General features: G+C 37.6%; 1 protein-coding gene across 7 annotated transcripts in view; it reads left to right on the top strand.

Annotated features, from left to right (window-relative positions):
* The first annotated feature begins 7,944 nt into the window (after positions 1 to 7,944).
* Positions 7,945 to 27,277, top strand: part of CENPE (centromere protein E) — a 60,489-nt gene continuing 41,156 nt past the window's right edge. For all 7 annotated transcript variants that reach the window (XM_081156005.1, XM_081156002.1, XM_081156003.1 and 4 more), the window contains exons 1-14: positions 7,945 to 8,060; positions 9,572 to 9,663; positions 11,711 to 11,800; positions 11,913 to 12,031; positions 12,882 to 13,001; positions 13,546 to 13,627; positions 13,780 to 13,847; positions 13,925 to 13,987; positions 17,781 to 17,832; positions 19,351 to 19,438; positions 19,779 to 19,908; positions 20,979 to 21,098; positions 22,457 to 22,615; positions 26,469 to 26,613. In XM_081156005.1, coding sequence (XP_081012131.1) covers positions 8,005 to 8,060; positions 9,572 to 9,663; positions 11,711 to 11,800; positions 11,913 to 12,031; positions 12,882 to 13,001; positions 13,546 to 13,627; positions 13,780 to 13,847; positions 13,925 to 13,987; positions 17,781 to 17,832; positions 19,351 to 19,438; positions 19,779 to 19,908; positions 20,979 to 21,098; positions 22,457 to 22,615; positions 26,469 to 26,613 — 1,384 coding nt within the window. In that variant the 5' untranslated portion in view covers positions 7,945 to 8,004. The remainder of the gene's footprint in view (positions 8,061 to 9,571; positions 9,664 to 11,710; positions 11,801 to 11,912; positions 12,032 to 12,881; positions 13,002 to 13,545; positions 13,628 to 13,779; positions 13,848 to 13,924; positions 13,988 to 17,780; positions 17,833 to 19,350; positions 19,439 to 19,778; positions 19,909 to 20,978; positions 21,099 to 22,456; positions 22,616 to 26,468; positions 26,614 to 27,277) is intronic.

Here is a 27,277-nt window from a genome sequence, read left to right as displayed (position 1 = left end):
GATTGGTTTGTGCCAGGACAGGGAGTCATCATTAGTCAATGTAGCTGGTCCTGAGGCAGCCACTGTGCCACTCATCTGGTTTCACCACCTATTTGGGCCTTTCTAAGATGTTATCTTTAGAAAGGAAACACTTGGGGGGGGGGTTCTAAATCACATCACAAGTAATATGTTAGGGAAGGATAGGTTACCCTGGAGACAAAGTTCTTGTTTTCCCGGTTTCACCCCTTGCTAGGCATCTGGGGCTTCCTACCTTGGTGAGTTTCTGTACCCTAGTTTCTGTACCTGGTTTCTGTACCTGGCCCATCTAATACAAACCATTTACTCTCAAGCGTTCTTGGTTTAGGGAAGATAGAATTTACTAGGTGGCTGCAAACTGCTATTAGTAACTACCTGTCTCAGTTTCCCTATTCCTCTTGTCCTGGAATTTTCCTAGCTTTTTACTCTGCTATAATAGTATGTATTCTTTTGTGTCCAATTTCTTCTGCTCAATATTGCATATGTCACTATAGGTAGCAGTTCTTCATTCATTTTCATTGCTGTATTTAATTTCATTGTATAAAAATACCATAATTTTTTTTACTCTGCTATTGATAAGCACTTGGTTGTTTCCTTTTTTGGCCATTGCAAATAATGCTACTATGGATATTTTTATATGTCTTTTAATGCACATATGTACAAATTTCTACATAGTATATACCTTTCTTTTATTTACTTATACCCCAAACTGTCCCAAAAAGTTCTTTTTTTAAATGTGCTTTTTTTAAATTGATTTTAGAGAGAGGAACTGAGAGGGAGAGATAGAAACATCAATGATGACAGAAAATCATTGGTGAGCTGCTTCTGCATGCCCCTTATTGGGAATTGACCCTGAAACCCAGGCAGGTGCCCTGATCGGGAATCAAACTGTGACCTCCTGCTTCATGGGATGCTCAACCACTGAGCAACACTGGCCAGGCCAAAAAGTTTTTCTTTTAATTGCTATAGTCAGGTTGGAAGTATTATTATTATTTATTTAAATATATCTTTATTGATTTCAGAGAGAGGAAGGGAGAGGGAGAGAGAGAGATAGAAACATCAATGATGAGAGAGTCGTCATTGATCTGCTGCCTCCTGCACACCCCTGACTGGGGATTGAGCCCGGAACCCGGGCACGTGCCCTGACCAGGAATCAAACCCCGATCGCCTGGGTCCTAGGTCGATGCTCAACTGCTGAGCCACACCCTGGCGGGCAAAAGTATTATCAATAGCTTGTGCCTAAGCCCCACTTAAAGCAGAATTGTTTTCTTTTAGGAATGAAAGGTAAGACTCTGGAAATATAAATTGGAGAGAAACAATGAGACGAAGAAGTCATTCTGAATTATTTTTAAACGAAGAAATGGATGGGCAAGAAAGGGTAAAAAAAAAGAGAAGAGGAGGAAAGTGTTTATGGAAAGAAAGAGATGAGACAAAATGGAAGAAGGCTACAGCCTACAAAAATGACTGGTCTACAGGAAATGTTACCAAAGAACTTTTAAGTAGAGGAATTAATTTGCACGTATCATGTAAACCACCTCCATTTATTCCCACCTGAAAAATTAACTGCCCATATAAGTGCCTTTTTAGTAAATTGGTCAAGTTGTTTTTCATGAACATCAAGGAAAGAGGAAGTTGTTACACATCTAGAGTAATACAGCACAGTGGCAGCAAACCTAAGAAATTAGCAAAGGCGTTTAGTGTCTGAAATGATAAATGTACTTTGCTTGTTATAGGATATGGAGGCAAACCGAGATGACTAAAACACAGCCCTACCTTAAGTCCTACATATTTGGCAATCTATAAACACTAAATAGAGGTTCAAGATGACAGCAGAGTAGGCGGAAGTTACACTCACCTCCTCCCAGGACCTAACTAGAATTACAACCAAAATACAGAACAATATGACTTGATTAGTTAGTTGTGGGCTCCGAGCAAGAGCAGGTGTTAAAAGTAACTTTCAATTTTTTCTCTTGGGCTAATTTAATGGAAAGTATGAGGCTAGTTTGGGAAACGGAGATTGCCCATGTGTTCTCCAATAAAGAGTGAGACTTACATGTCTAAATGTTAGGGGAAAGTGGGAATTATCAGCCTACAGATGGTAACTAAAACAAAGATAGAGAACAGAGAATCAAGAGCAGAGAACTTTGAATGAAGCCATCAGGAACCACAGGACTAGGACTAAGGCAAAGATGAGAGCTTACGGAAGAGACCAAAGAATAGTGACCAGACAGCAAGAAAGAAACCAGGGAAGAAGCGTATATTAGAGCCTAAGGGAGCAGAGCAACACTGTCCGATACCGTATCCACTAGTTCCATGTGGTTATTGAGAATTTAAAATATAGCTAGAGCACTTTAGGAACTAAATTTGTAATTTTAATTTAAAAACATGATTTTGTTATTTGAAAACTTGATTTTGTTTGGGACAACTTGGGCACTTTCAATGGTAAATTTTATAAAGTCTAAACAGAATTATTACTGATCAAAATTTAGCATCATATTGGGGGAGAGATTACTCAAAGAACTTACATGCATATAAGCATAACCTAGGGACACAGACAATAGTGTGGAGAAAGCCTGGGGGGGGGGGGCGGGCAGGGGGCAGATGCCAGGTAGAAGGTATCACTGGGGAGCTGGGGGAGGGGGCATCTATAATATTTTCAACAATAAAGATAAATTTTTTAAAAATTTAGCATCATAATTGAGACATGTATGCTATGAGTATAAAATATACTCTGAATTTTGAAGATTTTTGTGTAAAGAATGTAAAATATTTTATTATTGTTTTCATGCATTGATTGTATATTGAAATGACAATATTTTGGATATACTTGGTTAACTAAAATTTTACTAAAGTTAATTTCATTTATTTCTTTTTTTACTTCTTAAAAGCGGCTGATAGGTATCATGGCTTTCATTTTATTTCTATTGGTCATAGAGTATTTCAGGAAAGAAGTAATCATGACTATTGGAAGACAATTCTCCTTGGGTCTCATGGTTCTAAAGGTCTTGCAAGTGAATCACTGCATGTCCTTTGTTCCAAAATATCTTTTCAAGGATATTTATATAAGAACCAGCCTTGGAAAAGGAATATACTGTCTCACTGCAGAGCAAAGAGAAGGCATACTTCCTGCCCGTGACAAAAGATTTAGATTTCCTAAGCTCAGGGTTCCTGTCTTATATTCTAATCCGCTGTGTGTACAGGTGTCACTTGGCCTTCTTTGCATCACCTTGTGAGAAGTGAGGTTCAGAAAAACAGCACAAAAATGCTGATACTCTGGCTACTGCTATTGCAGTAATGAATAATAAACTTTTCCTTTTTAAGTGTAATAAACTTTTTTCATCCCTGGCCCAGAGTTCTTGGGTCTTCTGTCAGGATACATGATACTGTGGCAGACTAACTCGTTAGCTTGTAAGAAGAAAATCTCAGACCTTTCACAGTTCTTGATAGTGACTATATTGTTTATATATTGCTGTATAACAAACTGGCCTAAAATTTAGTGGCTTAAAACAATAACAGTTAAAAGTTTGACGCATGCATCAATGGAATGAAATAGAGGATCCAGAAATAGACCCATACAAATAAGATCAAATGGCTTTTTTAGAAAAGTATAAAAGCAATTCATGGTGTAAAAACAATCGTTCAATTAATGGTGCTGGAACAAATGACTATGTGCCTGCCAAAAAAATAAACCTTATATAAAAATTAACTCAAAATAGACCATAGGCATGATTTAAAATGCAAACCTATGAAACTTTTACAAGTAAACATAAGAGAAAATCTTTGTGACCCTAGGTTAGGCAAACAGTTCTCAGATATGACATCAAAAGCATAATCCATAAAGAATAAAATGATAAATCGGGCTTCATAAAAATTAAATTTAAAAAACATTTGTTGTGCCCTAGCCGATTTGGCTCATTGGTTAGAGCATCAGCCGGTGGACTGAAGGGTCTCAGGTTCGATTCCAGTCAAGAGCATGTACCTCTGGTTGCAGGCTCAATCCCCAGCTCAACCAGGGCCATGTGCAGGAGGCAACCAATCTATGTATCTCTTTCATATCAGTGTCTTTCTCTCTCTCTCTCCCCCCCTTCCACTCTCTGAAAAGCAACAGAAAAAATATCCTCAGCGAGGATTAAAAAAAAAAAAAAACATTTGTTGTATGAAAGACACTGTTAAGACAGATAATAAACTCAAAGCATATATATGTAAATTATCTGGTATCCAGACTTGTATCCAGAATATATGTATAAAGAATATATGGCATCCAGACTTGTATCCAGAATATATGTATAAAGAATTCTCAAGACTCAAAGGTAAGAAAAAAACAGTATTTTTTAAAAGTGAGGAAAATATTTGAGCAGATAAACAATCTACATGAAAAAATAGGCAAGGGAGCAAAGGACTATTTAATCCAAATGAACAATTCACAAAATAAGATGTAAATATTACTAAGAAACAATAAAAGGATGTGCAATCCTTTTTGCATAGAACTGTAAATTAAAATAATATATATTTTTACCCATAAATCGAAAAAATAGAAATACTGGTAATATCAAGTGATGGCGAAGGAATGAGGAAGTAAATGCTCACTCTTGGTTGTAGTATAATTGGTACATATTATTTAGGAAGTAATTTGGTAACACTTGTTATAACTTAAAACAAGCATATCATTTGGCTCAATATTTCAACTTTAAAAATCTAGTCCGTGAAAATAAAACATGAAAGTGTAAAGATGTATGTAGGTGGATTTTTGTATTATAAGCTGTATTGAAAAATTGGCAACAATCTAAATATCCATAAAAGAATGGCTGAATAAACTACAATATAACCACATAGTTGAATTAGGCAGTCAACATATAAAAAGGGACAGATTTACATATTGATTTATTAGCATAAAAAGCAAATTGCACATTAACAAGTACAGACTCATTCCATTGTTGAATGTATAACTATGGCTACTTCTCTATATAGGTTTCTTGCATGTATTCAAGAAAAGATCAGAAAGAAAATTAACATGTCACTTTAGGGAAGATGAAATTTGATGGGTAAGTGATACAGAACGTTCACTTGACAACTTTAGATTTTTACTTTTTTTTTAGAGTAGTGGAATCACAGGTGACTCTTCTCTTGTTTTGTAGGGGTTTTCTGAAATAGAGAATAATTGTTGGAGCAAGGTCCTGAAGAGGAAGGAACTGCAGGCATCAATAAGAGAATCTGTCTCAGACCAGAAGACACCTGATTCTCAGGAGCTGCATGAAAGAAGGCAAGAGTTGGTGGGGAAATCAATCAGTTGGAGTGCAGGCTGTTGGGGTGGGAGAACTGGGTGGGGAGACTTCTTACCCAGTGGCCCTGGTTTCTCAGTAAGGATGAGCATGGACCCAACCTTGAGGAGAATGGTCAAGGTTTCAACGGTCAGTGAGGGACGGGGAGAGCTGATCACCAAGGACAAGGAAGGAAAAGCACACTCGCGAAGCTTTTATATCTAGGCCTAGAAGTAGCAGCCAAAGTGCAAGACAGCCTCGGAGTGTAGTCTTGCTTTCTGGCCACAAAAAGGAGAATGAATTAGGGTGGATTGTCATCAGTGCCCACAGCACTGTGACTGCCTTAGATTTTCTCTGTAACCTAGTTTGCTTTTCCCACCCCTTCACACATCCATATTCTATTTAACACTCATCCATCCTCAATTTTAACAAGTTTATTTTTTTAAGGAAGATGTCATAGACTTACTGAAGCTAAAAGGAACCTTAGAAATACTGTAATCCAATCTCCTCATTTTGTGGATGAGAAAACACTGACTCACAGAGATTAAATTATTTTCTAGTGTGGCATAGTTTATAAATGGTGGAGTAGGACAGACCTAGGTCAGTGCAGTTTCCATTATTCCACACAAATCCTGTGTAATCATAATTTAAAAGAAAGGGATACTATGTCTGTGATCATTACAGACATAGCTACAAAATTAAACACAAGATTTGTGCTTTGAAAATTAAATGTTGTATCTATTACAAAAAAAATTACCCTGTTGAGAGTGATGACATAATATAAACATATATGGCAATTATTTTTATATAAAATGCATCTATAAGAAGTGAGCACAGGTGAGTAATTTGAATTGATGTATATTTATAATACCAGGAGCTTCTCAGAATCCTAAAATTGGCACCGCATTCAAGAATTGCAAAACACTAGTCAAGGCTTTGCCATGCTTTTGGAAGGATTACAGTGCCCTCTGCAGCTTTAGCAGAAATAAACAAAGTTTGGATGGAAAAACAGTGATTTAAACATCAACATGGAAGCATGTGTAATTAACATGCATGCCTCAGATATTCATTTTACCTTCCTGAACTGAATAAAAATAGTTATGTAAAGATCACATTTTAAGCAAAGTGCACTACAGCATGTATAGCAGGTACCTATTTATTTTAAAAGATATGCAATATAGAAAAAGAGATATGTATGTGCATATTTGTAGATTAGTATGAGGACAACACTCTAGGAAATTGCAGAGTTGCCTTTGGAGAGACAAACTTGTACCCTGGGGATCAGATGTGGAAAGAAGGTTTATTTTTCACTGTGATTCTTCTTATACTCTTAAATTTTTTCATCATATGCATGTACTAATATTTGAGGTAAGAAAAAAGTTAATATTTTAATCACCTTTTAGAGAAGTTGTATTCATGCAAATTTTAAAACTCTCTCTCCAAATGTTCCATAACTTTAGACAAGTTCTTAATCTGTTAAAAACAGACAACAGGCCCAAAATGAAGTTGCTCATGCTAAGCCCCATGTAACCAAATTAAGATTAAATGACCTTGGTTCTCCCAGAAATGTAATTTTAAACTAATCAATCAGGAATCACCAAGTCAGCACTAGTTAGTTAATCTGCCGAATAGGTCCCTGCCATCCCCTAAAGGGAAGTAACTATAATAGCCAATCCTAGTATAAATTCCTCATTCCACTCCTTTCTGCCTATAAAAGTCTTTCATTTTGTAGAGGTTCTTGGAGCTCTTTTCTATCTGCTACATGAGATACTGGATGATTTGAATAGATTTTTGCTCAAATACACTTAAATTTTTTAAACATGCCTGTTTATCTAACAAATCTCTTTGCCTTTCCCGACCACTCAATTTAAGTTAAAGCACAGCTTTCTTAACTCTTATTATTTTATTAGATCCAGCCCAGCATCTTCTAGTTGAGCTAATGAAATTAACAGATTCTTAGGTCGGTGGTTGAGCCAAGGCGCCCTTCCTAGAGCGAGCTTCTCTGGTCTCTGGGGCAGGAAAGCGGAAGGGTCAAAGGTACTTTCTGGGTGTTTTGTTTCTCAACAAACAACTTAAGATCAGTATCCCAAAAGGCAGCTCCCGGCTGGCAAAATTTTGGTTGTTTCCGAACTCACAGCCAATGGAAACAGGAGCTTAAAGAGCTGAAGAGGAAAAGGGAGAGTTTAAACCTCAGGATTTCTGAGCACAACAAGGTTCTGATGTTTCCCGGCTGGGCAGGAACTTTGAGGGGGTTTGTTGTTTGGGGGCTTTTTTAAGCACTGTGATTCTTTAAAGGTCGTAATTCTCTTTGCTGGTGGGGGGAAAGAAAAAAAAAAGCTCTACCTTGTTTTTTCTACAGATTGCAAACTCTTAGGGTGGCGTGGAGGACGAGGTTTGCAAACGGCCGCCAGCACGTAGGCGGCGTCTAACAGCTGGTCGCGCTTCCAGCTGCACGGGAACCAGGGCTCCCCGCGCGCCCAGCGCACCCGGGCTGCGAGCCCCGGCCAATCGCGCCCCAGGCCCTTCCCACCCCGCGCCCTGCGTCCGTGGGCGCGCCCGCCTCGCGCCCCCCGCGCCGCGGCGCAGGTGGAACGGCCCGTGACGTCACCAGGCCGCGCTCAATCAGCTGCGGCGTTTGGGAAAATTTAAACTTAAAGGCGGGGCGGCCCGTGGGCTTCGCTGCGGCGGCCGCGGAGGGCCTGGGCCGGTTCCTGGGGTCTAACCCGACGGGATGGCGGAGGAAGGAGCCGTCGCCGTGTGCGTGCGGGTGCGGCCGCTCAACAGCAGGTAAGGGAGCGAGACCGCGACCGGACCCCCCTGCGGCCCCCGCCGGCCCGCCGGAGACGGGAGTCGTGCGGCGTCGTGCGGCGTTTCCCAGAGCTGCCGCTTCCGGGCGCCGCCGCTTAGTAACTCCGCCGCTCACCCTTTTTTCTTTCTTTTTTTTGTATTAAAAATTGTTAAATGTTGGCATTATTGCAGGTGTCCCCCCTTTCACCCATCTCCACCCCCCGTCCCCCTCCCTTGGCCTTCACCTAACTGTGGTCGGTGCCCGTGGGGCCTGCATTTATGGGCTTTAGCTAATCCCTTCACTGTCCTCATCCGCTCCTGGTCTTCGGGCCTGAGTTCCCTTATCTGGCAAGTGGCAGGGAAGGACGGGAGGATCTTAAGATACGTTCCAGACGCGGATTCTCTTAATCGAAAAAATTCAGTCTGGCTGAGTTAAAGACTGACCCCTGCGCCGCTTCTCCCCTGCCCGCCAGCCCACCCCACCCATCCCCCAGGAGAGTCGGTCGGGAAAGTCGTTGCTAGCGCTCAGCCGTCATTTCACCCTTTTTCTGTGTGCTCCTCACGAGCAAGGACTGGTCGCACTTGAGACTTCGCAGACGGTGATTGAATACAACGTGCCGACTGCTGAATGGCTGATATTTATCAATATGGATTTTTTTTTATTACAGTGTACTGTAATAAACAAATACATACATTGCTCCGTGGATCTTACATCGGGGCGAGGGGGAGACAGAAAATACAGTTAAAAAATAGAGAACGTTAAACGTTAATGCGGGAGTGATAAATGCCATAGAGAAAAAGCAGGGAGGGGAAATTATAATAAAGTCCGTTCGCTTCTCTGGTCTCTCCCTTCGCCCCGTAAGGAAACTATTACAATACATCCTGACGAGTGAAGTTACCATAGGCAGGTGGAGAGTGTTTGCTAGAGGAGTCAGAGCCCTTCAGTGAGATGACAGTGTGGGGGAGAGGCAGGGCTCGTGCCAGGAAACTCCAGACACTTCGTGAATGAAAAAATAAGGTTACTTAATGGAAAGGTCAGTCAGGATATGCCAGGCACAGAGGGGCTGAATCTTGTGGGAACCTTCTGGTAGTTGATTTGTAGGGAGTTAGGACATATATAGGAATTTAGAAGATAAGGTTGAAGAGAAATAAACACGATCCAGGTCTCATGGGCCATATTAAGGACTTCTGATGACTTTTAAAAGTTTTAAGGAAGAGGGATATAAGCAGAGTTGCATTTTGAATGTGCCTTTTCAACTGCCGATACTGGGTAAGACAGAGGGAGTGAAGAGCTTCCCATGGAAACTCCCAAGAGAGGGCAGGAGTCTACTAAAGCCCTGTTTAAAAGTGTTGACCCCTCAAAGGTGGATTTTCCATGTTTCTCTGATTTAGGTATAAGTCATTACTGTCTTTTAAAATATTCTTCAGAAGATGAAATATTTTAAGTTACCTTTCATATAACATGGCTTCTATGACCACTTATAGTAAAATGCAGTGTTTTATTGTTTTAGAGAAGAAGCTCTTGGAGAAGCTGCCCAGGTTTATTGGAAAACTGGCAATAATGCTATTTATCAAGTGGATGGGAGTAAATCCTTCAGTTTTGGTAAGCTTATAAGAGCATCAAAAGTTAACCTGTTATTCTGTTCCTATTGAGTACAAAAGCTTATAAGTAATACTGGATTTGTCATTAAAGATGAGACTAAGCCTTCTGTTAACTGCTTCAGTGGAAACCTTAAAGTGTCACCCATGTATGATAAGTAAGATAATAAAATTGATATTTAAAATACAGTGATAGTCAAAATGCCTTATGACTAAAACTATCATTTTTCCTCTTGTTCATTAGTGTGTTTGTGGCCTAAAACTCCATAAGCCCAAAATATGTTACTTAATGTCAAGGCATCTTTAAGATCTTTAGTATTTTTCCCACAGTTATTTTCAAGATATCTCTTTAAACAATAAATAGTGAATATATCCCTTCTTTGCTGAAATACAGCAAGAACCCACCTTAGTTTTTGTGGAGCTTATCATGTGGTCAGAAGGGACACTTTAAACGAGTAAGTACAGTTAGGATAAGCTTTATGGAAGTTTATAGCGGGGAATCTAAGTAGTCTAGGTATCTGAAATGTTACCACTTAAACTGTGACTTGTGGGTTGAGGGAAAGCTAGCTAGGACAAAGGAACTTGAAGGCCCTAACGGTTGACTAGGCTGGTTTGTTATATTGATTTACTATGTATATAGTGCTGCCAATGTGCCAGACACTGTTCTAAGCATTTTGTAATATTAACTCATTTGATCTTCTAACAAACATGTGTACTAGGTACTATGCAATAGGTATCTTCCCATTTTAAAATGGAACTTAAACAGAGGCCCAGAATCACACAGCCAGCAAGTAGAAAGTCAGGCTCCAGTTCCGTGTTCCAGCCCCACTACGATGCTACTACTTAGGCACCAAAGAGCGACAGTGAGGTCTTCTCAACAACCTTTAGCAGTAAGAGTGATTAGGTTGTCAAATCAGTGTTAAAGTAGAAAGCCAACTTAAAAGGTTCTGGAGCAAAGATATATAGTAGAGAAAATGATTCCTGGTAAAGGACTGTTTGAGGGCATTACCATAATTTTTTAAAAGGTAAAACAATATGTGCCAGAGATTATAAAACCGAAAGTAAGGAATGGACAAGCATTTCGACTCAGGTACTACAGGTTCTCAGTAGTCATATATGCCCATAAAGGATTTTGCCTCATTCATCCACCTGAAGCAGATGTCATTAAGATTTGAATCATCTTGCCATCTCTCCTTGCTCAGAAATCATGATGCCTAAGCAGCCTTCAGATGGCACTTTGGTTTTCGATATAGTTTTGCAACAGGGTAGATGTGTGGGCATGGTACAGGCAAGCAGTATGATCACTGAATTTCTCATCACAGGTCAATACATTTCCCTCCTGATTCACAAATTCATTTCTTGTGAGCTTTTTAATGAGGTTACCACTGCAAGAGTGGTCCATTTTTAACAAAACAGAAAAACACTTCTAGACTAGTGAATTCATCAGGGCAAATGCTATCCTAAACCCAGCCTTTAGCAACCAGCAAACTAGTCATTCCTTCTAAAGTCAGTACTTTTTTTAGCACTTTTTTCCAAATGTTTGCATTTGTTAGTTAAGTTTGAGCTAGGTCTTCTTGCTAGATATGTTATAAACATTGAAATTTCTCAAAGAGTAGTAATAATTCTCATTTCCTAATTATTAACCAAATGTTTACAATAATTCCATGAGGAAGACAATATAGTGTATTGATTTTAAAAATTAGGGAACTAAGACACAGAAACATCGACCACCGTGCCCAAGGTTACACAGCTTATAAGTCTCAGAACCAGTATTTGCAGATAATCTGATTCCACACTGCATATTCAGCCACTATGCCCTACTGCCTCTTGAAAGGCACGTAGCATAGATGACATGTTTTTGTTTATTTGTATGTGGGAACCAATACATTTTACCTTATAGAGAAGTATATTTTCAGAGGACCAAAAAGTTGAAGAAAATATTGTGTCTTAAATAGTTTATACCATATCCTCACAATTTTATTTCTTTGAGCAGCTATTAAGAATAAAAACGCAGTTTGTTTGGTTTAACTTATGTGTATTTTTTTTTTTAGATCGTGTCTTTGATAGTAATGAAAGCACTAAAGATGTTTATGAAGAAATAGCAGTGCCCATCATAGATTCTGCCATACAAGGCTACAATGGTTTGTATTCACTGCAGAAATATTTTGGTCTAGGACATCTGTTCAACAAATAATAAGCTTCACACACTCATCTCATTTTTAATCTTTGCATGTGTCTGTGTTGTTTTTGCAGGTACTATATTTGCCTATGGGCAGACTGCTTCAGGAAAAACATATACTATGATGGGTTCAGGAGATTATTTGGGAGTAATACCCAGGGCAATTCATGACATTTTCCAAAAAATTGAGAAGGTAAATAACTTAGCTAAATTTCTACTTTTTACAGGTAAAAGTAGTAATAATAGGATAGCAACTTCAGTGTTCTCTTGTAATGATGAAAGGAAATAGATTGACAGTTATCTCTTGATTATCCACCGGGAGGGGAGAAAGGCCTGCCATAGATTCACTTTTTTCCCCACAAACTTACTTCAGACCTTCAAGTTCTTCATTTTTTGCCTTAAATCTTCAGGAAAGTCTTATCGGAATGGTTAGCTCCTCACTGCCTTTGGGGTTTGTGTTTATTAGTTAACAGATGATTGTATCTGAATTAGTTTTTTTCATTATTATTTTAATGATTTTTAATGTTCTCATTTGAACATCTGTGAGTAGGGTTTTATTTTGAGCTTATAGAGTTGGACTGGGCAATCTTCCAATTCTCTGATACTATACTTTTCTGAAACAGTGCATTTGCCTTTTTTTTTTAAATATGTTTTACTGATTTCAGAGGGGAAGGGAGAGGGAGAAAGAGAGAGAGAAACATCAGTGATGAGAGAGAGTCATCGATCATCTGCCTCCTGCACATCCCCTACTGGGAATCGAGCCCACAACCCTGGCATGTGCCCTGACTGGGAATCGAACTGAGATCCCCTGGATCATAGGTCAATGCTTACCTACTGAGTCGTGCTGGCTGGGCTGCTTTTATACTTTTGTGTTTATCATTGTTAATACAGAACTATGGGATTTTTTTGTGTGTGTTTTTGTTTGTTTTATGAAGATAATTTCTCAAACAATATTTTAATATTTAGTATTAGCACATAAGCATTTAGTATTAGGTTTTCCTAATTGGGTAATCTCTGATTTTTTTTTTTTTTTTTCCTTCTAGTTTCCTGATAGGGAATTTCTCTTACGTGTGTCTTACATGGAGATATACAATGAAACCATTACAGATTTACTTTGTGACACTCGAAAAATGAAGCCTTTAATAATTCGGGAAGACTTCAATGTAAGTAGTGGAGTTAAAGTGGCTCAAAAAAGAGATTTATTCGTTCGGATTATTGTTCTTGAATATATACCTTTCTATATTTTTTAAGTGTCTTCGGTATCTATGGTTTGTTTTTAGTTTTCTTCCGTAAGCCTTTATAGAGATCACCTTTTAAGCAATACAGAGGTTGGCAAAAGTAGGTTTACAGCTGTAATACAAATAATACAATAATAATAATACAAGAATAAACTGTTTTGCATACTCAGAACTGTAAACCTACTTTTGCCCACCCCTGTATGTGTAGTTTTTAAATATTGACAGCTGTAATATATTGGTGTAAGTTCCTAAAAAGATGAAGATGGAAGTTTCAGGTTAGAATTTGGGTGTGCTTTGATATAGGAAATAAATTGTAAATATTACAGGTTTACTTGTTATTTTCATTACTATAGTTTTCATTTTGCATTTTTAACTTCTACAAATGAATTCTGTCATAGTTTGTAACTTTTTGATATGCAAACTTTTAAGTGATTTCTATTTCTTTACTCTTCCCGTAATTAAACTTCAGAGAAATGTGTATGTGTCTGACCTCACAGAAGAAGTTATTTATACATCAGAAATGGCTTTGAAGTGGATCAGAAAGGGAGAAAGTAAGACTTTATGCCGCATTTCTTCAAAACATTGTAAAAACTATTCAATCAAATGTATTTAGATTTCGAATCACTTTTACTTTTAAGCTAAAATAAAAGTTAATTTTTTTATTTTAATATACACTGCTGAAATATGACTTATTTTTTTACAGAGAACAGACATTATGGGATTACAAAAATGAATCAAAGAAGCAGTCGTTCTCATACCATTTTTAGGATGGTAGGTAATTCTCTCTCTGTTTGGTCTTTCCAATTAAGAATGCACTAATTTTTCTACAAGTTGCCTTTTCCATCTAGATTTTGGAAAGTAGAGAGAAAGGTGAACCTTCTTGTGAAGGATCTGTCAAGGTGTCCCATTTGGTGAGTATTGATGAACCATGATAATGTACCATAGAGGGCAAAACAAAATTTAATTCAGCTGCAGGATGTTTGGTGTCATGAGGACTGTTAACTGAACTAGTAAGAACCATCTATAAATTGGTAGTATAACTGGTGTCATGTAGCATGTAATTACTAGCTGAAATATAGGAAGAATTCAGAGAATCTTTCTTCCTGTTATGTTATGGCTGCCATCTCCTAAAATTTAGATCTTAGGACTCTAGGATTTGAGGCTTTTTCTGACCAGTAATGAAGGAGGGTTTGGGGGTTTGGGTTTTTTGTTGTTTTTTATACACATTTAAGAGTTAACATAATCTTGGAATTTGAGGTTGGGGGGTCTTTGTCTTTTTGGTTTTTTAGTCTCAACCAATAGAATTGAGACTTGTGAGATAAACTTAAGTGGGATGATTTAAAAATAAGTCACATTATTCAAGTTCATTCTTAAGTACAATAAGAATATATTTTGTTATAAACACAGTGTTAGCCTGTAAATCCCTTGAAGGGAAGAGTGATAGCCTTTATCTTGTAGCCCCAACACACTGCACATAGTGTATGTTCAATTCCTGTTTGTTGAATAAGTGACTATAAGCATTAAGCCAACATTCCTTTTTTTCACATAAGTAAACCTCACATTGTTTCACTATATCATTTCTGACTCTTTTCATGCTTCCTTCTCCCTTATCACTATTGTCTTACTTTCCATCTTCAGGGCTTAAATTCTTTAGCTTGATGTGGGATATGATTTAAGTTTACTCTGTTTGGTTTGAAAACTTCAGGAGAAAAAAGTAATAAATCTGTAATGTAGTTCATTTTTAGATTTTGAAAAATCAGTCTTAATTAAATATCTAATTCTAGTTTACCTCACTTACTGTACAAATATAAAATTTATTTTAGTAGACTAGTCTTGCTTTAATTTAACAGCAACAAAACCCCACAAATCCTAATTTCTGTTTTGTTTTCCAAACCTGGCCTCTGATATTTCACTACAATTCCAACTTTACTGTTAATAATTTAGCATTAATACTCTTTACGTATTCAGTGATCCATTTGGTGACTTTTCTCATATTGTTTGATGTTCTCATCTCGGGACCATAGACGCGATCTGGTCCAGCAACCTTCCAGCCTTCTCACTTACTCTTAAGTATCTTCTTGGGAAGAAGTCTTCCCCAGAGTCATTTTCTGGCTCTTTGTAGGTGGCCTTTGAGTGTTTCCTAGCCTTTCTGTGATAATATCTAGGTTCTCTTAGCTGTGCTTCTCTATTCCCCTGTGTGACCTCTTTTCTCCTACCCTTCTAACAAAAATACAAGCTGTTCTGTGGCCTTTCTTACTTAAAATGCTTGCCCTCAGATATTGTTATCATTTCTGCATTAATCACGGCCAAATGTTTATTTTGTCTAGAGTCTTGGAGTTCTCATACATGTCCTCCTAAAGATTATTTTAATGGTATGTCCCACTGTTGTCTCAAACTTCAGCATGTCTAAAACCAAATTAATTTCTTCCTAGCATGTGACTATTCCTTTTTTCCAGTAATACCAGTATTAACCTAATCACCTAGGCAGGAAACCCAGGTCATTTTGGCTCTCTTTCTGACTTGCCTTTTGTCCAGTTATCACCGTTTCTTATTGATTTCATCTTTCAACATCCTTGTGGGTGTCATATTCATTTAGGTTCTCATCTCTCTTGAATTACTGTATTGTTCTCCTGGGCCTGGCCTCCATGACTCTGATCTTCCTTTCTTCAGTCTGTTACACTGATTTCGAATGTTATTACGCACTGCTTTTGTTGTGTCACTTTCCTAGAGAAGATCTGGCCACTCTTAACCCATCTAACTTTACTTCTACTCTACATGAGCTCCTTTCTTATAGATTGCTTGGGCCTCTTCATGTCTTTGAACACTAATGCTTGTTCCCACTTTATGCCTTAATTCATGCTGCCTTCATCACCACTTTGCCCTGTTATTATGTATCTAGGTCATCTGTAGTACATAGTCTACAAGAAAGATTAAACTTCTCTGAGTATTCTAGAGAAAGAAGTATCTGAGATAGAACTATAAAATAAGGGTACAGAATTACCTGCCATCCCTGCAAGTCTCCACAGAGAAATAATTTAAATCTCTTACTTTAAATGCATTAAGAATATTTACTGAGTCCAGCCAGCATGGCTTAGCAGTTGAGCATTGACCTGTGATCCAGAAGATCTCAGTACGATTCCCTGTCAAGGCACATGCCTGGGTTGCAAGTTCAATTCCCCGCAAGGGGCATACAGGAGGCAGCCAATCAATGACTCTCATCATTGATGTTTCTGTCTCTCTCTCCCTCTCCTTTCCTCTCTCTGAAGTTAATAAAAAAAATTTTTTTAAAAAGAAGGGATATTTACTGAGCCTTTATCATGAGCCCACAGTACTGGGCTCTTGAGAGTAAAAGAATAAAGAAGACATCTCTCCACTATTTACTGTCTCCACTGCTACCTGCGTAGCCCAAGCCACCATTGTCTCTCACACAGATTCCTGCACCAGCCTCCCAACTGGGCTCCCTGCTGCCACCCTTGCCCCTCCCCAATCCTTTCTTCACCTAGGGTTCACAGTCGATCCCTCAGAAAGTTAATTCAAGACATGTCACTCTTGTCTAAAGCCCTCTCATGGCTTTCCATTGCAGTTAGGAAATCCAGAGTTCTTACCCTTGCTTACCCTATCTTGTCCTCTCCCTACTTCACTCTGCCATGCTACCTTCTCTGTGTTTTGAATGCAGTAAGCTCATTACTGCTTTGTAACTGAGTGTACTGTCTATTTTTTTTTCTCTAGAGTATGATTCCCTTGGTCTTTGCATGACTGGGTTCCTCTTCTCTGTCATTTCTGATCTTAGCTGAATGGGAGGCCTTCCACAACTACCCAATCTGAAGAACCTTCTCTGTCCCTTCCCCTTTTCTCTCCCAGCACTTTCTTAAATTATCTGTATTATATTACACTTACCATGATATATTTCTTATCTGTTTGTCTTTTTCTCTCTTCTCACCAACTTTCTCCTCTCCTCATCCCACCCCATGTAGAATATAAGCTCTGTGAGAACAGGGACCTTATTTGTCCGGTTCACAGCTGTATCCTTAGCACCTAACATACTGCCTGCAGCATGAAAGGCAGTCAATTTTTTTCAACAACATTTGTGAAATGAGAGAGAGGCCCATGCTTTTAAATATGATACAGTGTATTCAGAGCCACAAATGACTAGCTGAACACTGTAAGGATAAGTCATATCTATAAACACCTCTCGGTTCACAGCTAAAAGAGCAATTCATTCAGGCTGTAGGGGTGAGGGATAAAGTTGGCAAAGCTACACTGAGGAACTAGCATTTGCCTTTGTTCCTGCTTAAAGAGTAAGGGCATACTGCAACATTCAAACTAACCAAAAGGGAGTAGCAAAGGATGGCACTTGCAAGTGTAGAAGTCTTGAGATGTGTCTGCATCATGAGCAGTTAAGAGAAAGTGATGGATAGGTATAAGGCTGGAGCAACATAGGTGCCAGATTGTAAAGAGTCATGATAAGATTTTGAACTTTGTGTAGGAAATAGAGAACCTATTCTGGCAGCATTATGGAAGATACATTATAGATGAGGAACAAGGTATAGAGATCAGTTTGACTCAGAAAAAGGAAGCCTGAACAGTGAGGTGAGGGACAGCAGCGGTGTCAGATAAACCATGCATTAAAAATGTCCTTTCAGTTGTTTGGATTTCATTATTCAAGTTACCCTTTCTAAAGGTTTATTTCCATCCATCTTTCAGAATTTGGTTGATCTTGCAGGCAGTGAAAGAGCGGCTCAAACAGGTGCTGAAGGTAATGAACACTCATGCAATATGTTGGTCTGAATGTTTTCCTTTTCTTTTACAGAATAAAAAGTGCCAGCATGCATTTTAGAAACAAAGTAATGACAATAATAATTTTATGATAAAGGTCTTTAATGTAAAAATCAGCTTCTGTATCTAGCTAATTCAGGCTACTGTAGCATCAATTAAAAAACTAAAACTATGCAGTTGATAGGATTGTATAGCTGGAAAGCTCATGAGAGTACCGTGAAAACCAAATTTTCATATAATCAGCAAGGAAATTCGGAAAGGTAGTAGGGTACAAAATTAAATTCTAACATTAATAACTCTCAGAATACAATCAACAACAATACAGTGTACACTTAGACTGTTAAGTGTACAAAAGACTCCATTTACAACAGTGACGTAAATGATGTAATACCTAGGAAGAAACTCAATAAAAATTTCACAGACCAAAATAAAGAAAACTTTAAAATAGACCTGAAGGACATAACCGAATACTTAAACAAATGGAAAAGCATGCTTAGATGGGGAGGTTCAAAATCATCAAGATGTCAAGCCTCTCTGTTAATTTCCTGCAGCCTGACATAACCTATATCCACCAACCCAGTGAATCCTCAGTCTTGTAAACAAGAAATAAATGCTGCTTGTTTTAAGCTGGCTTGTTTTGCAGCCATATTACAGCCATAGCTGAATAGTGCACCTGTGAAATAATAGCTGTTCAAAATTATTTGCTGCAGTATTTTTTTGTATACGTGGTAGACTGAAAACCTACATGTCCCTTGACAGGGTGCTGGTAAATAAATTCTAATACATTCATACAGTGGAGTTCTATGCAATAAAATAGACCGATGATTACTGATATGATATGTTGCCAAGTGAAAGAAAGCAAAGTGCAAAAATAGTGTATTTAGTATGCTACTATGAGTGTAAAAAAGAAGGAAGAAATTAATTTACATGGTCTTGTATTTCAAAATATCTCTAGAAGAATAAACTAATAAATAATAAAAATGGTTGCCTGGTGTAGGAACAGGAATAGGTTAAATAAAGCATAAAAATGAGAGAGCTTTTTCGGTGTACTTTTTTTTTTTTTTTTTTAATGTTTGAGCCATTTGAGCATATTAACAATTTTAAAATGAAAACATTTTTGGTTGTGAGCCTATAGGAACTTAATTTGGTTGTAAGTCTGTAGTTGCTGGTATTTGGAGGTTTGGAAAAAATAGATTTGAACTGAGGACTTAGAGAGGCTCTTTTAGGAAATGGGCTTTTCTTCCTTCTGATTCTTTTCTTAGTCATCATTTTCCTTTTGCTAGTTCTCTCAGGTGACAACTTTGCCGATTCACTTAATAGGTGGGAGGAATAGGGAGAGAGCTCCTTCTACCAGTGGTATTAAAGGTGGACTCAGATCTAATCCAAAGCATAGACTTTAGCACCTGACCCTTTAATTTCTGATTTCCCTTATAACTTACTGGCAAATTCATCATCTAGCACAGAGATCAATTTTAGTTTTCATATTTGTTTAATGCAGGTGTGCGACTCAAGGAAGGCTGTAATATAAATCGAAGTTTATTTATTTTGGGACAAGTGATCAAGAAACTTAGTGATGGACAAGTTGGGTAAGTGTATCCCATTGTCATTTACCTATGAATGCTTACATTTTTCATTAGTTTGAAAATTATAATAGTTCGTTCAGTGACAGAAGTACTGATTTCTTCCATATGCTCAAAAGCTTTTGTGATTCTGCAAGAACGCATGACTTCACATACCTATGACTTTGACCAGCTCAGTTTACTTTTTTATTTTAAATATTTTGTCAGTAATTTTGATCTGCTTCCTTTAACCTGTGAAGAATTTTTTTTAAAACTAGCTAATTTAAGGTTCTGCATTAGTAAACCAACCATTTTTGTTATATAAAAATTCTTATTCTTTTTCTTCCCAAACTCATTTCTCACTAAGTGGTTTCATAAATTATCGAGATAGCAAATTAACACGAATTCTACAGAATTCCTTGGGAGGAAATGCCAAAACGCGTATTATCTGCACAATTACTCCAGTGTCTTTTGATGAAACTCTTAGTACTCTCCAGGTGAGTTTGATTTTTTATCTCAACTTAATATGGGGGGGAAATTATCTTGAAGAAAAAAATACTTACTAAGATTAGCTATAGTTTTTTTAATTGGCCTAACAAACCATTTAAAATTAATGTATTGTCTACTAAACAGCATTTTTTCCTTTTCCCAAACCTCATATCTCAGCTCCACAATTTTTGCCACATCTAACACTTACTGAAATTAACTTGATATTTTTCTTTAAACAACTCACTTTTTAACTTAATTTATTATAGAAGGAAACTTTACATCATTCCCATAAATGAAAACTAGTATCACTTGCAACAAGTGGAAGGTGACTCAAAAAAATGTTTGTGTGTCTGTATAACAATAATTCTTAAATTCCTGCTAGCTAATTGTTGCTTGCCTTGGCTCTGAGCTTAAGGCCTGCATTTTCTGTGTTTTGGTTTTTTTGTGTTTTAAGGAAAAATGAGAGATGTCAATAGAATAGCTTTCTCGATGATGAATTCAGTGTTTTTTAATGATAATCTTCATGTTCCTACTTAAAATTACTTCTGATACTTGTGCTCTAAGAAACATTGTTTCAATAGCTATTGAGCACTGATCAAGGTACTGTCAGAAACAAAGATAGAAAATAGAGTCCCTGGCTTCACAGAATTTATAGCCTTATAGGGAAGATTAGACTGTCTTCCAACATGATTGCCTTGGAATCGTAGTTACATGGCTAATAAGTAGGATAGAGTTCAAAGGAAGGACAGATGCTTTTGACTAGAAGCAAAGCTTCAGCTAGAGGAAGCACTGGCACTGGACTTTGAGGGGTAGGTGGGATTCTAGTAAGCCGTTTTTGTAGGTTTTCTGTCAGCATCTGTCTTTAAGATATTTTTTTCTCTTCTTTAAGATATTTCAGTACCAGGGTAAATTACAGGCATTGTTACAGGAACATAGAATGCTCTTTGTGTTCAAAAGTATATTAAGCCACATGGAAAGAGCATTGATTTTTCTCTAAAAAACTTAATTACTGAAAACCTAAATAGTGACGAAAATAAATTTTTCAGTGTCGAGCACTTAATACTCGTGTATTTTCCAGTTTGCCAGTACTGCCAAATATATGAAGAATACTCCTTATGTTAATGAGGTATCGAGTGAGGAAGCTCTCCTGAAAAGATACAGAGAAGAAATAATGGATCTTAAAAGACAATTAGAGGAGGTATGTATGAATCATGTATCTCAGTAAAGAATGGGACAGAAAGCCCCACCAGCGTGGCTCAGTTGTTGACCTATGAACCAGGAGGTCACAGTTCAATTCCCAATCAGGGCACATGCCCAGGTTTTGGGCTCAATCCCCCATGGGGAGCATGCAGAGGAGGAAGCCCATTAATGAAATGACTCTATCATCATTGATGTTTCTCTCTCTCTCTCCCTCTCCCTTCCTCTCTCTGAAATCAATAAAAACATTAAAAAAAAAAAAGGAATAGCCTGGCTGGGCGTGGCTCAACAGTTGAGCATCGACCTAGGATCCAAGATATTGCAGTTCAATTCCCGGTTAGAGCACATGCCCAGGTTGTGGTCTCAGTTCTCCATTTGGGAGTGTGCAGGAGGCAGCGGATCAATGACTCTCTCATCATTGATGTTTCTGTGTCTCCTCCTCCCTCCCCTTTCCTCTCTGAAATCAGTAAACATATATTTAAAAAAAAGAATGGAACAGAAATAGAATTGAGATCTGCCTAAATGCTCAGACTCTTAAATCATCAATATCTGAGTTATGCAACCTAACATTATTATTATTTTTTTTTAATATCTTTATTGGTTTCAGGGAGAGGAATGGAGAGGGAGAGAGAGATAGAAACATCAATGATGAGAGAGTCATTGATTGGCTGCCTCCTGCACGCCCCCGACTGGGGATTGAGCCCACAACCTGGGCATGTGCCCTGACCGGGAATCAAACCCCAATCGCCTGGATCCTAGGTGGACACTTGACCGCTGAGCCACGCCTGGCCAGGCTGTAACCTAACTTTAAAACAGTTTTCAACTAAGAAGAAATCAACTCAAAAGTTTTAGTTTAATTCACTATAAACTGAAAGATTTGGTTTCTTGAAACTAAGATTTTAGTTTTCATTTCCAAAGGGCAAAATTAGAGATTTTTTAATGGGCCAGGTATAGGTACTTTTTTAAAATTATCACAAATATAGGGAATTAGGTTAAAAAGACCATGTATGGTTACTTAAAATGACTTTCTACAGTTTCACATTATCTTGAATTCCTCTTCTAAACCTGCAGTTGCAATTTATTTGTTTTCATCGTTATGGTCCCCTATAACACCATTGTTATAACCTTATACATGGCATATGGAGTATTCACATGAGGAGAACTGTATATTTTACTTTTTATAAGATTGAGAAGTTGTTATGATAACTGCATATTGGTGTTCTGCAGGTAGGATATTTTATTCAATAACATTAAAATTTTCATGGTTCACAAAACATTTACATTCTGTTCTTTTAAGCAATTTTCAAGGTTTTAAAACCTAGCTATATTTATTATAAGATAACCTAATATATTCTATAGGTTTCTTTAGACACTCGGGCCCGGGCAATGAAAACAGACCAATTGACCCAACTTTTGGAAGAAAAAGAATTGCTTCAAAAAGTGAAGGATGAGAAAATTCAAAACTTAACGCGGATGCTTGTGACCTCTTCTTCCCTCACATCACAACAGGAATTAAAGGTAAAATTTAAAAGTTGACAGCTTAAACTTGGTATATAGAGAATAGAATTGGCATTCCTATATGTTTATTCTATAGTTATATATCTCTTATCCTTTGATGTGGTATATTCAAGAAACCCAGAACTTTCTGTGTATTTGCCTATACAGCAACATCACCTAAAAGGTTCATTGAAAATACCTATTCCTGATTCCCACATGTAGAGATCCAAATTGAAGAAGTCTGGAATATAGTCAAGGAATCAATTTGAAAAGTACTTCTTAAGAAATTCTAATGAAATTGATTAGGTGATTAGAAACCATAAGTATCTGGAGTGTGTGGGAATATTTTCTATTTAAGCAAATGTTAATCTCAGGAAAATTGACCTAGAATATGTCAACAGAGTGATCAAAATTCTGGCTTCCAGTATGTGTGCTTTTTGTTTCTTCTAGGGTAGTTGGATTTCTGTTATCCAATAGATCTTTTTGGGCTATGATGGTGTCATGGTTTAGAGAATGGTCTCTGGAGCTGGACTGCCTGGATTTGAATCCCGGTTCTGTCAGCCCCTAACTCTTGACCTTGAGAACAATTTCTTAACTGTACTTTGCTGCAGTTTCCTAATCAATGAGACAGCTTCATAGGATTGATGTGAGAAGTAATGTAGAATGTGCTTAACATTCCACATAGCAAATCCTCCATAAATGTATGCTATTGAGGCTATTATTAATATATATTATGTTTAAATCACCACGCAAGGTATATAGAAGACGCTCGAACTATTATTGACTGAGTGATGAATAGGAAATAGCCCAATGGAAAGTATAGAGATGAGTGGTTCAGGAAGACACTTACATGTACAGAAGTTGAGGAAAAAACATATTTCTCAGACTTAAAATGTTCTGGTGGCAAGGGCATTTTAAACCACATTGAAGGTTTTGAACGTGACATTATGCTAAGGACAGGAAAAAAGCCTTGGAAGTAACATGATTGGAATTGCATTTTAGAAAGATGTAGCTGTTGTGCACGTCAGATTGATTGGGCCTCTACAACAGGGCTGGGAAACCTTTTTTCTGCTAAGGGCTAATTGGATATTTATAACATCATTCTCAGGGCATATAAAATTATCAACTTAAAAATTAGCTATGAAAAAAGCTCCTATTTTTATTGAGTTTCGAGTCCCGTCTGCGGTTGCCTTGGTAGGAACAGCCCAAATGATTTTGCAGGCTGTATATGGCCCACGGACCAGATGTTCCCCACCCCTGCTTTACGAGGATGGTGGCTCTAGAGTTGGAAAATATTGGAGAAACTGAAGAGCTATTTGGGAGGTAGACTTAACAGGACTTTATGATTGTTTAGATGTGGGAGGCAGGGAAAGGGAGAAGGAGGTTTCCAGAATGACTCGCAAGCACTGCTAGGCTTACTGGGTAGCTGGTAGCAGTACTCGTTGAGTTAAGGAACAGGGAATGTAGAGCAGTGGAGCCACTCAATGTTTGATTTGGGACATCTCCAGTTTAAGGTCTCAGACAGTTGAAAATGCAAATGTTTGAAAATCCAGTGAAAGATCTGAGATGGAGACACCCATTTGGATATTAACTACTGCAGATCCAAATTAGGTCTTGGGAATGGACGAGGTTGCTTTGGAAGCCTGTTGAGAATGAAAAAAAACAGAAAGCCAAAGACAAAACCCCAAGAAACAGCAACTGCATAGGTAAAGGCAGAAAAGAATAATCTATAAAGAAGCTTGGGGTTAGCTCTAGAGTTAAGCAAACCAAGTGAAAGTGGTAGTGAAGGGAAGATAATATTTCAGAGAGGTAGTGTGGCCATGTTCTGCTGAGAAGTTAAATAAGATATATGCAGACAAAAATTTTTTGGATTTAGAAAAAAGTTCATTTGCAAAAGCAATTTGTGTTATGTGTTGACTTGAGATGGCCCAAAGCAATGAGTTCTTAAATGCAGGAGAAGGGTCTGGCCTTAGATGGAGGGAGAAACACCTGTTCATTATATCAAGGATGGGAAAGGATAGGCAGCAGTGCAAGTAACGCTTTCATAAATTTAGGCTTGTATTTTTGTGTGTGAAATAGGGTTACTTTTCATGCTATGATGGCAGGAGATGATAGAGACACAAGTTTGTAGACATGCTAAGGGTTTGAAATAGTTTAGCCTTTGTGAGGAATGGAAAAGGAAGCCCACGTGGAGAGGAGTCTGGCCAGGCAGCATTGAGGACCCAGGTGAGGCTGGCTGTGTAGCTCTGACAGTGTTCAGGACACTGCTAAAGGCTCAGGAGAGTATAATTCACTTGAGTGTACACTATTGGAACAGGTATAGGTAGCAATGAATGGGTCAAATGACTTGAGGTTGTTGACCCAAAAACATGATTCAGGTGATCATCTATGTAATCTGAGATGATGGGATGAGACCCAAAAAGGAGTTGGCAAGAAGAAACTAGTGGATCAAGGGACTAGAAGTCCCTCTTAAGCTTAATAGCCAAAATGGAATTGACTGAATCAGTGAGATGGAAGGGTAGAAACTTTAGATAGAGCAGGAAGTCTAGGTTTATGAGTTTCAGATAATGACAAGGTCCAGGAGTGGATTTGGGAGAGAATGGAGCTGAGCTGAAGGTCATTGGCGTCAAGAATTTTTATGACTGGGCTTTTGCAGAGCAGGCTGTGGAAAGGGCTGTCAATTTCAAGCAAAAAGGTATTATGTGGTAGGAGCATGAAAGCATGCAGTTTTACAAATGTATATATCTGCATTACACAAATATCTGTATTATACAGAAAATGTTGAGAGGCAATGCAGTGGAGTGGTTAGTGTATAGGCTGTGAAGTTACAGAGCCTAATGGAAACAAGGGAACTAGTTTCCATTTTTTAAAATGATTGACTTGGTAGAATTCAATGGGCTTAGTCACCAGTTGGATGTAAGATTGCACATAACTTCTCCAAACTTTTTGGACTCCCAGCTTCTCTATAAAATGGATGTGGTAATAGAGGATTGCTGAGAGAATCAAATATGATGATATAGTGCTTGTACTAGTAAAGGGACAAGAGAAGACTGGTATCTATGATACATGGAAAAACACAAACAGGAGTGGGGCAGAGGAAGAGAAACCAGCGAAGTGGAGTGAGTGGTGAGGACAGCTAGCTGAGTGGGAGAAAATCAGGAGACAGGAAGAAAACAATGTAGAAACTAAAAGAGAATGGTAGCCAGAGAGAAGTAGAGTCAAGAGTTTTTTGTTGGTTTTTCTGTTGGTTTTTTTATCAAAAGCAAACAGAGGCTTGAGCATTCCTAAAGCTGAGAGAAAGGAACCTAGTGAAAAGGACAGATGAACAGATCACTGATGGAGCCAGGGTCCCAAGGGAGACAGGAATAAAATGAGATCAGGAACACCAGTGGAAGGCATTAGCTTTACCAAATTGTAAGAGAATTGTCATTGTGAAGGGCCCAGTGAAAAATTTAACTGCTGAAGGAAATTAACATGGGCTACATGTCTGCTCCTTCCCACTTCAAGCTGGTTTCCCAAAGGTGCTTTTGGTAGCTATGATGGTGGAGCTGCAGCTGGCCGTTCAATAACACCACATTACTTTAAGGATTGTGAGTTAACCAATTTCTTTCAATTAAGCCCCAGAGAGGCTTGTAAGTAAAGATTCAACTTAAATTAAAAATATATATATTAAAATAGTTTCATCAAATTTATTATGGGGTTAATCACTGATTTGAAAAGTTTGAGTATCTTTTCTTGTCTAAGTATGTCCTTAGACATAAGATCTTAAACTAGGCTTAATAAGAATTCTACCAAGTCAGTCATTTTAAAAAATGGAAACTAGTTTCTTTGTTTTATTATCTGGGTGAAGTAATTTTTATTTTTTCTTCTTTAGGCTAAAATTAAGCGAAGAGTCACTTGGTGTCCTGGCAAAATTAACAAAATGAAGGACTCAAACTATGTAAATGAATTTAATATGCCAACAAATAGAACAAAAAGACATAAGACTGCTGCAGCTTCAGTAGGAGAAATTGATGAATGTGAGTGCTTTTTCAACTACTTTTAATTATAAAACTATCCCTATAATGGGAGACTACTTATAACTCAGTTAATATATAACTGAGTTGCTTATAACTCAGTTAATGTGCAAACACATTTAAATAAAATATGTATTTAGACGTAATTACAATGGAGAAAATGATAAAAATAAACAAGAAAGTGAACATTCCTGAAGCTTTCTACTTCCACATTTCATAAGAATGATACAATGTCATTAAAACACATAAGGCAGATATTTTTGTTTGTTTTTGTTGTAGTCATCCAATTAAGCTAGTATTCATGTAATACCTGCCTTAAATTTTGCTAATCTTGAAAAGGTGGAATTTGAACAGAAAACTTTTAAAATTATGTTCAACATTTTATGTATTTTTAGGAGCATTTTAAAAACTACTTATAGTAGTCAAATCTCAAATTTAGAATTTGTTCTTTTTACCTATATTGTATTATTAAGGATCCTATATTTTATCACTAATTCTAGCCAGTGATCTTAATTCACAAAACAGTATAAACAGTCACATCTGTTGTTAATGTATTCTTGTCATTCATACTATGAGCACATAATAATTTGATCTTATTACATTGGATCAGAAGTTTTTAAATAACCTTTACTTTGAGTTTTAGAAAACTCACTTGCATATTTATTGA

The sequence above is a fragment of the Miniopterus schreibersii genome (assembly GCF_964146895.1).
Source record: "Miniopterus schreibersii genome assembly, chromosome: 1".
NCBI lineage: Eukaryota > Metazoa > Chordata > Mammalia > Chiroptera > Miniopteridae > Miniopterus > Miniopterus schreibersii.
This window is presented reverse-complemented; position numbering and strand designations above follow the sequence as displayed.